We start from the raw sequence: 14548 nt of genomic DNA on the forward strand, positions 1-14548 counted from the left end.
GAGCAATAAGAAAGGTATAACTAGTTTTTGAGTTATTTTTAGAATAATTCCAAAGTCTTTTAGATTGAGTCTTCCATTGTACTAATTTCACATTCAACGTAGTTGCGAATTGTAACACCCTAGATTTTATAATTCATAGCTATGATAGATTCAATTCCGGATTGTCCAATTTGAGAGATGCACTCAGACCAGAAAAATTATGATTGTACAATCCTAAATTGTAAATTTAACTTAGATTACATAATATGAAACCAAACAAACTTTTAAATTGTCATATATACTTCCATATTGATCAATGTGGAAGTATGTAGAAGTAATTCCTATTTCCATATTTACTTCCATATTTTAACTTTTGCATTATCTAATCTAGAAGTTAGTTTTCAACTTTTGGATTACATGTTCTAGAAAGTACTAAATTTTAATATGAAAATAATGATGCTTATGTTACGAAAAGTAGTAATCATAATTTGTATAAGTGTTTGGTACACGGAATGATATGTTTGAAAAGTTCATGAGCTAACATTTAAGATAGGATTTGTTATTGTAATATTAAGGTCATATACAACAAATGGTCAATAATAAAAGAAAGCATATATATTGTTAAGTTGTGAAAGAGTTGACAAATATAGACGTTACAAGAAGAATTTACAATTGACTATAATTAGAATTGAACGACGTGATTATCCATTTAAATTGTGGCAAAATAGTGGATAATGTTGGAGGATGAATTGTGAAGTTACTTTATGAATATCGTAATTATTAGCTACCAAATGAAAAACTAATTAGAAATTCATACTACTGACATGATTAGAAGTTTGGTGAAGCTTATAATCATTTTATGAACCTTGAAATGAACCTTGAAGGAGAACAACTAAGTGAGCGTACAATATAATATATGTATATTGAAGATCACATAGACTGTCAAGAACTGAAATGTAAAAGTTAATAATTACTAGTTATGTTATCAGTGTCTACATACGATTTCCAACATTCAGCCATTATCAGAAAACTGAGAAGATATGCAAGTAATTCCTAGTTGATGGAATAACACATCATACAGATAAAAGAATAGTAGAAGAGTACGAATAAAGTAACTTATTGGATCTGAATAAATAAATAAATAAAAGATACAATACTACAGTGTAGAGATTTGTTTCTAACAAGCTAATTACTCTTGACAGTCATCTTGTCACAACAACAAACACTATCAAACCCTAGTTTGTGGCAGTGAGGGAACAGAGAACATTACAGGTGAAGCTTTACTGTCACACAATAAACAAATTTCAAACATTTGGTCTATTCTACACTATAACTTGAGCTTACATTACACGAAGATCAATTACACAAAATTATCACCTAAACATATGACCAATACTGTAGTGATTGATACAAGGCAAATATTCTTCTTTTTTTGTGTGTCAAGTGTTTAGAAGAAAACTGTTAGTAGGGATCCAACACTGTATGAAGACTACCAGTTTTGGCAAATAGACGATTTTCTTAGAAAATTACATGAACAGGGTTAGTTTTGCTCACATTTCTGGCACAGAATGAGATATCAGGTGGAGTGCCGTGTTCCGGTTGCATGAGCCAATTTACAAACATTTCTTCAAAAATGTTTCTGACACAATTGAGCAACTCAGAATGGTTTCTCAGACCTTAATATCTTCCAACTTGAATAGGGACCCTCTCCTACATCATTTAAGGAACTTGACCATCCCAATGCAGTTGCAATTTCTTCAAGTTCACCAATAATAAATGTGGTGTCACGTATATATACACGCCCTCCTGGTCTTAGCATCCGATCCATCTCAAGCATAATGCTTGAGATGTTACACTTTTTCCTGAGAAGCAATTCGTTTATCAAACACTAATAATGGGACGTGTCTATAAAGGAAAAAGTATAGTGTGATACACACCTCTTCTTTTCAACAGAGAAAAGACCTGCTGCATGGAGCAGATCATATGTTCTAGGGTAGGTGTCAAATGGTTCACACCTGTCAAGGCAAAAATTCCCTACTCAGTAAAAATTAAGAAAATAAAAACAGAAACGTGAAAATATTTGGAACTGGTTTCAAAAGTAGAATAAATAAATAAACTAATGCTATAGATTGGTTTATCTCTTCTAGTTTAGATCTCGTTCTGGCAGTATGTGATTAATTGCTTGTTATGCTCAAATGCCTCCAAATTCTCAGTGAGCTCTCTCAACTAACTTAAATTAGACATAAAAGCACATTACATATCAACCTTCATAGTGTAAAGACGAAAATCACGTACCAATCATGCACAACTCCTATCAGCCCACGGTCATATATAACAGGCAAGGTATTGAATCCACTAACAGGGACAACATTCATAACCCAACAGTCAATACGGAGATCATGCAGTGCAGCAGCAACCCTGCAATTATCAGAGTGAAAATAATGTCATAATACACAGAGATAACAGCAAGGTCAGACAATCATTCTATAGAAGCCAAATAACTGGCAAATGTAACAAAAAATCAGATAGAGATAACGAGAAAAGTAATACTCCCATACCCTCCAAATCCCGCCCTCATGTCCATTACATTTCTCAGGTTATACTCCTTCCAACGGAAAGCCCGAACATAACTGTCTATTATTTCAAACCAATATTTTGTATCAGCCCTGAAAAGTTCATCTCTGGATACAATGGCATCCAATTGGATGCTTTGGAGCCTTTTTGGTGGTTCATGGAGACGCAAAGGCCACTCTGTAACATTTGCTCCAAATCCATTACTAGGTAATTGAGTGATGCAAGCCTTAAGATCGACATACCTGCAAATTGTTTTGTGGCTATCATAAGTACTGATATTTTGTGATTGTAAAGAAATGCAGGCATAAAATTCTAATTGACAAGTCAAACTTTTACGGTATGGATCCATGTAGAAGGCCAAAGTTGAAACAATTTCTTTATTATAACTTTCAGTAAACTTTCTTGGAATGACAATGAATCTTTTGACATCACTGACTCCTATTTTTTACATTCCAGTTCAAGTAATAATGAAGACCACAAATGAAAGATATTTTGCAAAATTAAACAATATATACAGTGTCATACCAAACATTATCTGGATCATCATTGGACTCACATAATGGAGGATGCACAGCCATGTCTCGACTAAGGTAGCAGTTATTGTTCATAGGCTTCCGCCATATAGCAATATAACCCTCCTTTCTTACAAGTTCCCAACAAATTCGAGTTGTCAAGTTCTCCATTTCTGTTCAGTCCAAAGACCGTTGGGTTTAAAATTAAATATCAAAGGTCAATATGATCTAGGTCATTTATACCATATCATGTTAATTACAGAAAGAATGGAGTGAGAAAATAGTTGACCCTCAACATTTAAGTATCTATCAACCCATTACCCATTGAAAATATTACTGCTGTTAGGTAAACAGAAAGTATGAACTACCTTTCCATTGCTCTTGAAGGGCATCTTCATGTTTGTAAACAGGCTGTGCTGCCCAGACAAAGTAGCCACCTGCTCTCAGGAGCCTGTTGGCCTCAAGAAGCAAAATTCCATCTCCATTAAAGCCATATAAAACAGAATATCAGTACAAAGAACTGAAGCATTAAGCATAATTGTGATCCAACTTTCATATATTTTTTTCTCAAGTTTATTAAGTCAATATATATAACTTTGGTTACATCTTAGTCTGAGAACAATTCATTCCAAAGGGTAGCTCAAATACTTACATAAATTGTTTGTCACATTGCTGATCAAAAACAGCAAATGATGGTGTGCTATCTACAGTGAGCTGTGATGTATTATCTCTTTTAAGAATTTTAATAGATTTGCTCTTTTATGTTTTCCTTAACCTACTGTGCACTTCGTATAAAATTGATGTTTTCATTTCCCATCTCCATGCCTCCCAAACCCACCCAAGACATGGAAGAAACCCTCTAGATTATCTTGAAAAAATTATCTGCTCTATAGACTCAATTCACATTTGGTCGTGATTTTAATGAAACTCCCCATACCACACTTCAAAATACCATGGAAACTCACCAAACCTCCTTAGAATTTAAAAACGAGTCAAACCTTGTTCCCCACCTCTCACTGCTACTGACCACAAAGCCATGAACCAATCCATAACCATGCCTTTGCAAATATCAAAGTCATCATCCGGTCCAAACCCTTCTCAAGTAGTCTATACAACTGCCAATACCACAACTACTTCCCAAACCCGTGCATCTTTCCCACCTACCCCATCCTTCCCTTTTCATTTCCCCAAGCTCCAATCCAACTACCCCCATTTCAGGACACAGACCCTCTAGATTGGTTGTTTCAAGCTAACTAGTACTTTAATTTTTACCAAATACCTTGGGAATTCTGCCTCCACATGGCTGCTTTTTTCATGTAAGAAGATGCTTAAGGTCGGGTTTAAATGTATGTACCAAAATCACAAGTTGGTTGATTAGCCAACTTAGGCTAGGGCTTTAGAGTTATCTTTTCGCCCTTCTACTAACCATCAAGCTTCAAGTTGTGCCAACATGGTTCAGTCTCCTATTACGAAGCCACTTTTCAAAAGCTATAGAACAGAGTAATTTAGTTTACCCTGAAAACGACCCTTAGCTGTTTTATTTCCGGCCTTATACCCAAGATTTGTTGAGAACTAGTCATCCAGCTGACTAGTACTAATTTTACCAAATACCCAAAATCCAACATTCAAAACCTAAATACTCATAATTGACACCGTCCCTCCCATAACCATCTCAACACCTTTTACCTCCAACTAGCCCCATCCAAGCCCAATCCATTACTTCCGCCGCTTCATCCATACCCATAAAAAAACTCACCTATGCCGAACTTCAAGAACAATAAGCAGCTGGCGCATGTTACAACTATGATGAAAAGTTTTCAATCCGGGTCAAAAATGTATATAACCACACATTTCTCCTCTTGCTAGACAAGGATTTTGACCCCCCACCAAACACAAACCCTAGTCCAAACCTCCCTATAATCAATGAAATCCATGATCTGCTTCATTTCAACTAATCCTTTCAAGTCATCAACGGCACACATTCTTCTCACAGTTTCAAGTTTCAAGGTTCAAATATATTGCGAAATTACCCATCACAATCTTGGTAGACATTGATAGTTCTCATAATACACTACTACCCCGGTGAGCTTCTCTCTTGCAATTGTTCACCATACCCCTCTCGGCTATGGTTGGCAATGAAGACCATATTGAATGTTCTATTCAATCACACCCTTTTCGGTTATGGCTTCCCCCAAGGCACAATATCTATTCAATCACACTCCATCATCCCTTTTTACCTTATCCCTATTGAAGGGGCTGATGTGGTGCTAGGCATGGATTAGTTTCAACCTTAGGCCCCATGATAGCTGATTTTTCCACTCCTACGCTTTTTTTAACCCATTACAACTCTCATTTTACCCTTTTCGGATCTACATCTAACCACTGCACAATAACATCTATCCACAAAAATCTCTCGCTTCTACACATAGACTCCATTGCATCTCTAAACTTGCTCACTTATCATCACTTTGACCATAACATAGTTTCTCCCTCCCCGCTCTCCACTTCAAATCTTGCCCCCATAACCCTCATCAATGAATTTCAACATGCCTTTCGCACACCCAATGGCCTACTCCCAGATTGTCCCCACAATCCTCTATTACCTGACGCCACTCATATTGATATTAAGCCCTCCCCTACCACTACTACCCTTATGCACACAAACAAACAATGGAATCCCTCATAGCCACCATGTTACAAGATGGCATTATCCAACACAGCACAAGCCCCTATCTGCAAAGAATTGTTTCAGTCACAAGGTCCTATATGTTTTGTTTTCGTATAAACTTTAAAAAAAACATACAAAAATTAGGAGGTAAACAATGAGAGATAAAAGGAAAAATTAGAGAGGAAGTACCATCACGAGTCCAATTAATTCTGCATCTTGAGCAGTGGATGAGGTCAAATGCCTGGCTTGGGAATAACAAACGGTGTGTAGCAAATACTGCTGCCATGGAAGGCACACCTCGCTCGAGCGCAAATTGAATCTGATTTTCATGAACATCTTTTGGAGCTATTGAAAGAGTGGTCACATTACGTTGCATCAAAAAAGCACCAAAACTTGCCACTCCACAGCCAACGTCTAATGCAACTCTGGTGTTTTTACCAAATGAAATGTCAGGAACCATCTGCACATTCAATTTCAAAAATGCTCTCAATATGTTAGCAACAAATATCAGAACAAATTTAAATAAGTGACTAACCTCAGAAATCTGATCCAGGTATTTATCTGCACCATGTATAAATTGAGTTCCACCACCAGGAAAAACAAATTTATCATTCTTTATTGCTATCCAATTTTGTCCACCTTTATCCTCAACCAAACGTGTATGGGGTACATTACTAAACCAAACCTGTAATTAAGCACATGTTAACAACCCTTTCTTCCCAATCCAAACCAATTGAAAAGTGTGAGATGATACAAAATTTAAAGTTCACGTGTTTGTTAAATCAAGATTAACAAAATAAAGAGAAAATTCAGTAAATTTTGACCACAAAATCAGATTCAGCTCCCAGCATCTCATTAAGATATAAATCAAACTTCAAAATACCAAAGACTAACAACAAAAGTCTTATCCTGCTAGGTTAGAGTGGTTACATGGATCACACATTACTATTGTACTCAGTTAAAAACCAAATTCTTAGGAATATTATTTACCATGAGATTACTCATAACAATTTCTTCGAAAGTCCTTGGTCTCCCTCTCTCACTCTTCACATAACTAAAAATCATTTAATACATTCTTCTTATCGGTGCTTAAGACTCTAGATGAAAAGAAGAATTATTTTCCAGATTATCCTAATGATGAAGGTTCAGATTAAAAAGAATGCAAATTCCACGATCCCTATCAGTTAAATTTCTATCACCTGCTACCAATTAATCACTGTTCATCTCCAGCTCATTCATTTTACCTTCTCGCTAACACACAAGCATCTCAACAAAAATCATGCATTTTTTCATTTCAGAAAAGGCTCCCACTACTTAGTTCATTGGTTAAACAATTAATATATACATTCTATTTTTTACATAGAAAAACACTTAGAAGGGTACATTGGTAACACTTTCTCACGAAAACCTTCCACCTTAATCCTTAACTCCTACCCTTATAGGTTAGCACTTAGCATTCTCCTTGAACAAAGCATACATTATCTTAGAATGTGCTCACAAGCTCTCAATGACCATCCATGTCCAGCGTGCTAACTAATTAACTCTTTCAAAAATCACCACTCTCATCAAAGCCACAACCAAACACCCCTGCTCAAGTTCACCATCTAGAGAACACAAAACAACGTTTCATATGAAACAAAAACTGAACACATTAGTGAGCTGTACTTTGGCCAAGGCCATCCATGTACTAACATGTGCCAACTTCTCACCCCTTTCAAAATCACCACTCACCAAAACTACAACCAAACAACCCTTCTCAAATTCACCAGCAACATCAGACAAAACATCCTTTCACATAAAACAAAAACTAAACATGTTCGCGAGCAGTCCTTGGCCTATGACCATCCATGCAAAAAAGCGTGCTAACTAATCAGTCATTTCATCAAAATCACTACTCACCAAAACCCAAATGCAACTCACCAACCACCCAAAGAAAGAAGACAAAAAAAAAAAAGCATTTCACAAAGAAACAAAAAACTTACAGAGCAAGTACCTCGTCTCTGCTTTTGGGCCAAAGTACGGGCCTCCGGTAACCCTTGGGCGGCGGCACCAGACAGTTGAGGCCCATCCCTTCTTGGGGGCAATGCCGCTCGTACTTCTCCCCTCTCACGCTCCCTTCAAACTTCTTCATCACTTCCTCATTATCCAAACACGGCACATAATCCACCATCCTCACATCACACATCTTATACTTCTCCACTTTCTCCCTCACACCACCACTCTCCTTTACAAAAACGCTGCCGTTTTGCCCTTCCTCATCCAAACCCGGATCTAACTCCCCCACTCTGAAATCCTCCGTCATCACGCCGTTCCCGTCCAACACCCCCATTCGCTCCACCGGCGGTAACGGCGGCTCACGAGACAATTTCGGCTCCGGAAGATGAGGCGCCATCGCCAGCGGAGTCGGCGGAGGAGGAGGAGGAGGAGGTGGTGGCTGCTCCGGCGAGGGTGCATCGACGGCGGCAGAAGAGGAGAAGGCGAAGGAAGAGTAAGAAGTGGGGGAGAAATGCGTGAAGAGGAAGAGAAAGAGGGTGAGGGAGAAGAGTGTGAGGGCGGTGACTCTAACAACAGATGAGGTTTTGAGAAAATCCATGGACCAAAGGGACTTCATTTGGTTTGAGTGTGTGAAAGAGAAGAAGAGATGAAAGTGTGGATCTCACTTCGGAGTTGAGACCAGAAATGAGATTGGTAGGAGAGTGAGTGAGAACATGCTTTAGTTAATGAGATCGCGTGTTTGTGTAGTTATTGTGTTGTTGTGTTGGACGCAAGAAATGGTGACAAATAGGATCGGTGAATGGGTGAAAAAGATACTCTCTCTCAGAATCCAAAACTGAGAAGAGGAAAGAAAAATAGACGTAAAAATTAATACTTCCAGCTTCAGGATGTTTAGATATCATCTTTAAAATTCAATTACGGAATTATCCATTTTGAATTTAGATTATTGAAGGTGTAACTCAGAATAGAAAAACTTGTTTACTATGTTATCCTGCATAATTTTAGTAGGTTCCATCATGGTTCATGTTATATTGTTTGTTAGTTTGAGCACTGAAAAAACATTCTGGGGTCTGTGTGAGGAATACTTTTGGATTCAATTTTTCAAAATTTAGTCTAGATTTAATCGAGATAGAATGAATTTAAAATCTATATATATTTTTAACTAAATATTCAAAATTTTCACTCCATGAATTAAATATTTATTAAATCTATTTTGTAAATTAAAATAATTCAATGTAGAATCAACTAATTTACTCGACGAGAGATTAATTTAACTTACTATCTATATCATTTAACTTAATATTTATATCTTAATATTTATATCATCAGTGTCGAAACTTTAACAAAAAATTTAAGAGTGTCAAATTAGATTTTTTTATATATATAAATTTTTTTTTGTTAAAAAAAAACTCTTCATTTCTTTTTCTTCATTTCTTCTACTTAAAACAAGCACTAATAATAGTAGAATTCAAAAACATATGATTATCATTCGCTATTATTTCATGATATCAAACCATGAATATAATACCATTTTAGATAAACCCTTCGTATTGGTGGGTATTGTGAAATTTGAGGACGTTTTTCCTGGATCGCGTTCCAATGAATTTTTAAATTCATTATATATAACTTTAGGAATGTTAGAGATTTGTTTTTCATTGTCTTCAATTCTTAGTTATTATGAAACTTCTCAAGTTTAGTAAACATAGATGCATTTTTTTTTTCATTTTTATAACAAACCTTCCTCCTTAAAAAAAAAAGAATCAATTATTTTACTCTTTATCACAATTTTTCTAGTATAAATCTATCACCCCTCACCTATTTAGAAAAAGATAAAATTTATATTCACAAATCACAATTATCACATTACAAAACATAACAAAACTCATATCAGTTTAATTAAATTCAAAACTTTAAAATTTACCATAGGAGGAAAACACAAAATCCCTAAATTTCATAATTAAGTATTATACTAATTTGGGGAAATTGTAATTAGATTCATACCAATCTCATAAAAGAATCTCTAAAATCATAATTAGGGTTTACATTAATTTGGGATAAACATCCTAAGAAGAATCATGAATCTAACATACATAAATCATTATAAGATACTAACATTGATATGTAAGAGATCATGCAACTCAATTTATGTGTTCTCCAACCTCTGTTTCCCAATCTATCTCTTTGTATTTTTTTTTTCTCTTCACACACTTTCATAATAACTTACATGGTAGAAATATCTTATAGCAAAAACAAAATCCTAATATCTTTTATAAATCAATGTTTCCATTAAACTTTTTATTTTATTTTTTATTATTATTTTCCATAATATAAAATTAATATAAATAATATATAATTATAATTTAAAAAATATATAAATATATAAAAAAAATTCAAAATATTTTGGGGGAGTCGTGGCTCCCCTTGCCAATATGATGTTCCGCCCTTTTATACCATATAGGCATATTGGTTAAGCATAAGTTCAACCTAGTTAACGTATCTCAATGTCACTTGAGTTTGACTTGAGAACTCAACCTATTGTGTTCAATTTGGGTATGACTTAACATAATCTCAAACAAACTCAGTCTAACTTAGGTCCAACAAAACTTGACTAGAGGTGAGACTAGACTCACCAACTTGACTTGAGATTAACTCGTCTCACTTGACATAGCCTAACTCGATGTAGGTCAAGTGCTCAAGCCAACACAGGCCTAACTCGACATGGTCATACCTAGTCCAACCCATCTTGCTCCCACCTAGTTCAAACTCAATTTTATATTTTTTTGATCATCAAATGTTAATTGCAAGTTTTTATTAGCAGGGAAGTTGAACGCATAACTTCTTTCAACCTCCCTTCTAAAGTCACCAAATCAATCTTTTTCTCCAAATTGTTTGGTTGGACTCAGCTTGACTTATGCCTGGGTCAATTCAGCACTACAAGAGCTCAAAACGACCTAACTCGACCTCAACTTGGATAGACTCAGCTCAACCTCGAACAAAGACACGAGCTCAAGGCAACTATGTTTGACATGGGCTTGGACTGACTTGCTTCAACATAGGCCCAAGTTGAATCAATGTTCAGACCGGCTTAGCTCGACTTCATTTTAAGCCAGCTCGACTCAGCCTAGGATCTTACTGAATCATCTCGAACTTGTCTAAATCAACTTGGTTCGACCTTAGTTCAAGTCAACTCGACTTTACCTTAGTTTGGAGTGACAAGGGTCGACTAGGGCCAAGGTTGACTCAGTACAATCTAAGCATGGTTTGACTTTACTTAAATGGACTTAAGCCAACATTGTTTTAGCTAAGTTTACTAAGTTTGGTCCAAACTAACTTGGTTCGACCTGACCCCGAGCTTATTCGACTCGACTTGACTTGGGCTTGAGCTGACTCGGCTCAATCTAGGCTTAAGGAAAATTTGGCTTAACTTAGGCCTACTGGAGTCTTGATGTGGCCAAGCCTGACATGGTCTTGATGGGCTAACTTAGTTTGTCTCGAGTCCCAATTGGCTTGACTTAACTTTGGCTTGACTTTATTCAATCTTGATTGGGTTGGGTCTACTCTTAATAGGGCGAGGCTTGAGTTGGTCTTTATAAGACTAAAACCAACTTGATCTTAGCCCAAATTGACTAAATATGGATCAACCTCATATTATATGAACTTGCACCCATCCTGACTCGACTGAATTTGGGCTTACCCTAACTCGGTTCAACTTGGACCTAGGTTAACTATACTCGATTTGGGTTCGAGTTAACTCGACTTGAATTGTGCTTGTGTTGATTCAACTCCATCTAGACATGATCTAACTCAATTCAACTGAGCTCGAACCGAATTAGCTTAACTTTAATCCAAATTGGTCTAACCTTACCTAACATGAACCTAACTTAATTTTAGTTGATTTGAATATGGTCCAATCTAATATTCATAACTTGAAATGACGTAATAAATTTTAGTTTTAGATTTTCAAAATATTATCAATTTATATTTGATTCAAATATAATTAAATAGATTGTATGAATATAGATATAAGATAACTCGTTTAAATCAATTTTAAATAGTATGATTTAAATTTTTGTCTTTTAAGGCTAAACATTCAGTTTTGATTATGATAAACAAAATTATTTATTTTAATTTAAAAAAGCACTACTATATCTCTAATATTAGTTAAAAATTTATTTATTGAACGAAATATAAATAGGCCATTTATTTATTGATTTGTCATTAGTATGCGACATTTCTAAAATAAAGCATTTATTTATTTTAAAATGAATATTAAGAAACTAAATATTTATTTGAAATTTTGAAAAGTGAAAAACAAAATATTACGAGAATTAAAACATATATTTACATACGTTATTAGAATTAATAACAGCGATTTTAAATTTTGTAAGTATAGAAAAACTTTGTGAGAATAAAAATCAGATTCACTAACTTTACATAAATTAAAAATGGATTTACATTTTATTTGTTTATATCTTTATGCAATAAAATTATTATAGTAATAAAATTCTGATAAAAACCTTTATGTTCACTTATGGTTTTTAATAGGGCATATTAGTTTCAAAGAGTAATACTATTATTATTATTTAAAAACAATGTTGGTGTTTTATGGGTGGACAAAACTATAAAAGAGAATGCAATAAATCAATTTCCAATAATCAACCACACAAATTGATTTAAAAAATTATAAAAATATTGTTTTTTATATTTATGTGGCCACAAGGACAGCGTGGTTGTGTAGATCCACCTTTGCGCGCTTTAAATTGGGAGTTAAATTTTGAGTTGTAATGTCTCGTGCCCCCATAAATAATTTCCAGGGAACTCAATAAAATAAAATATATGAAACTGAGCAAAACTAAATTAATTTTGTCCTGTGATTAATAATTAAAAATATTGATATCATTTTTCTTTCTCACATCCATCCTCACTTTTAATTTGTTGCAGTTCCGTCTTTTATTTCTCATTTTCCCTTTTGTTTTTTATTTAAAACTTTTTGTTCCAGAAATTTTGCTTTCAAAATATTATTCCGAAAATTTAGAAAATTTTCAAAATACATAGTTGGAAATCACTTTTATAAAAATTAAAATGGTTATTTTGAAAATTTGATGAGGTACACAAAAATTGTGGGTTCCGTGATTGGGTTATATAGTAAAAGCCTTAGACTTTAGTTATGTAATTGGGTTGTGTGCATGTAGTAAAAGCCTTATGTTTAGACTTTAGTTATGTAATTGGGTTGGTGCATGAAGTAAAAGCCTTATGTTTAGATTGGGGCCTTCTCCCTACACCTCTAACTATTTTTTCAATACCTCTAAAAATTTACATATTTTCATCTTTGTCCATAGTAAAATGTAAAAGTAACTCTCTCTTCATTTAACACCACGACACTCTGCACCCCAAAAACCACTCCCCTCCACCCCTCAAAATGCACCCCAAAAAGGAATTAGATTCCCTGCACCCCTGGTCTACTTTTTCAGTTTGACCTAAACCCTAAACCTAGCAGCTTTTAATTGCTTTATTTGTTGCTGCTTCCTCCTCCAGCCCTCCACTCACACTTTCGGTTTCCTTCCTCCACGCCTCCACATTCACACTCTCGTTTCCTTCTCGCATTGCCTCTCCCCCGTTTTGTGTCTTTTGTATTGGCGCACCCCTCTCTCCTCTTTGTTTGAGTTTGCAGCCCCACGCACACTCCATTGCCAACAACACTGCCAATAGCCAAACAACCAAGAATTAATCCAGTTAAGTTATTCTATACCATGTATTTTTTAATTTGATTTTACGGAACGTGGTGTGTGCAATAGATGCATGAATATGTTGTTTATTTAGAAAATATAATCAAAGATTCATGTTTAATATGAACTGCGAGAGTCAAATTTTTTTTCTATGAAAGTGACCAAAACGGATGTCGAAATCCGTTTCATAAAAGTCTGAAACGGATGTCGACATTCGTTTCATGTATTTTTTTTTGTTGTTTAGCAAAACGGATGTCGAGATCCATTTCATTAAAATCTGAATGGATGTCGACATTTGTTTCATGTTTTTTTTTAGCAAAACGGATGTCGAGATCCATTTCATTAAAATCTGAAACGGATGTCGACATCCGTTTCATGTTTTTTTTGTTTTTTCAGCGTTCCGGATGTCGAGATTCGTTTCATATAAGTCTGAAACGGATGTCAACATTCGTTTCATGTTTTTTTTTTTTTGCTTTTTTTGAGCATTTGGATGTCGAGATCCGTTTTTAAAAGTTTGAACCGGATTTTGACATTCGTTTCATGTTTTTTCTTTTATATTTTGTTTTTTTGTAAGACTTTTTCATGTTCCTCACAAGCCAATCATGGTGTCACAATAATGGTTCCTCCCACAGTTCATAATTTGACATCCTTAATAAACAACAACAATTAAATAGTTTGATGGTTCTCGATCGTATTTCCTATATATTTTGTTCCATCAACTTCAATAGCAAAATATTAAAATAAAAATTCATTTTTAACCAAATATATTACAGTAAAATGTATAGATTAGAGGAATCAAAACAACCGCTTTTGACCCCTAATATTAATTATTTGCACTATCAGAATCACATTCATAATTTCTGAATGAATAAATAAGTAAAAAAATATAATAAAATATTCTTGCTAGATAGTTTTTAACTTCTATGTGAAAACAAATTATTTTTCTCTTAATTTTGAATATCAAAACTTGGAAGGTACTTGTAGGGTCTTAGTAGGGAAAAATGAAGACAAATGGTAGAGGCAGAAGCAGCATTTACATATTTTTTTTCTTGTGTTTCAATTGCGTATCAATTGTGCATGATGCATTAGTATAT

The 14548-nt window shown here is 34.7% G+C and overlaps 1 protein-coding gene across 1 annotated transcript; it reads right to left on the bottom strand.

The window, feature by feature from the left end:
* Nucleotides 1–1086: 1086 nt before the first annotated feature.
* Nucleotides 1087–8543, bottom strand: LOC114194677 (S-adenosyl-L-methionine-dependent methyltransferases superfamily protein). The gene is made up of 9 exons (XM_028085040.2): nucleotides 7727–8543; nucleotides 6269–6418; nucleotides 5923–6193; nucleotides 3434–3544; nucleotides 3079–3238; nucleotides 2538–2795; nucleotides 2275–2397; nucleotides 1917–1994; nucleotides 1087–1841 (listed from the first exon to the last, which is right to left on the bottom strand). Exons 1-9 carry the CDS (start codon nucleotides 8342–8344, stop codon nucleotides 1637–1639), a joined length of 1974 nt encoding a protein of 657 aa, XP_027940841.1. The 5' UTR covers nucleotides 8345–8543; the 3' UTR covers nucleotides 1087–1636.
* Nucleotides 8544–14548: the final 6005 nt, after the last annotated feature.

Source organism: Vigna unguiculata, chromosome 8 (genome assembly GCF_037176805.1).
Source record: "Vigna unguiculata cultivar grain cowpea cultivar isolate G323 ecotype 2 chromosome 8, ASM3717680v1, whole genome shotgun sequence".
In the NCBI taxonomy this organism is placed as follows: Eukaryota; Viridiplantae; Streptophyta; class Magnoliopsida; order Fabales; family Fabaceae; genus Vigna; species Vigna unguiculata.

Bases quoted from the DNA above. Each gene is read 5' to 3' on its own strand.
- LOC114194677 (XM_028085040.2), bottom strand. From the start codon at position 8,344: ATGAAGTCCCTTTGGTCCATGGATTTTCTCAAAACCTCATCTGTTGTT. The intron at 3,545-5,922 runs GTACTTCCTCTC...GCTTTAATGGAG, and splicing joins AATTAATTGGACTCGTGATG to ATGGAATTTTGCTTCTTGAG. The intron at 3,239-3,433 runs GTAGTTCATACT...TGGACTGAACAG, and splicing joins CCTTCAAGAGCAATGGAAAG to AAATGGAGAACTTGACAACT.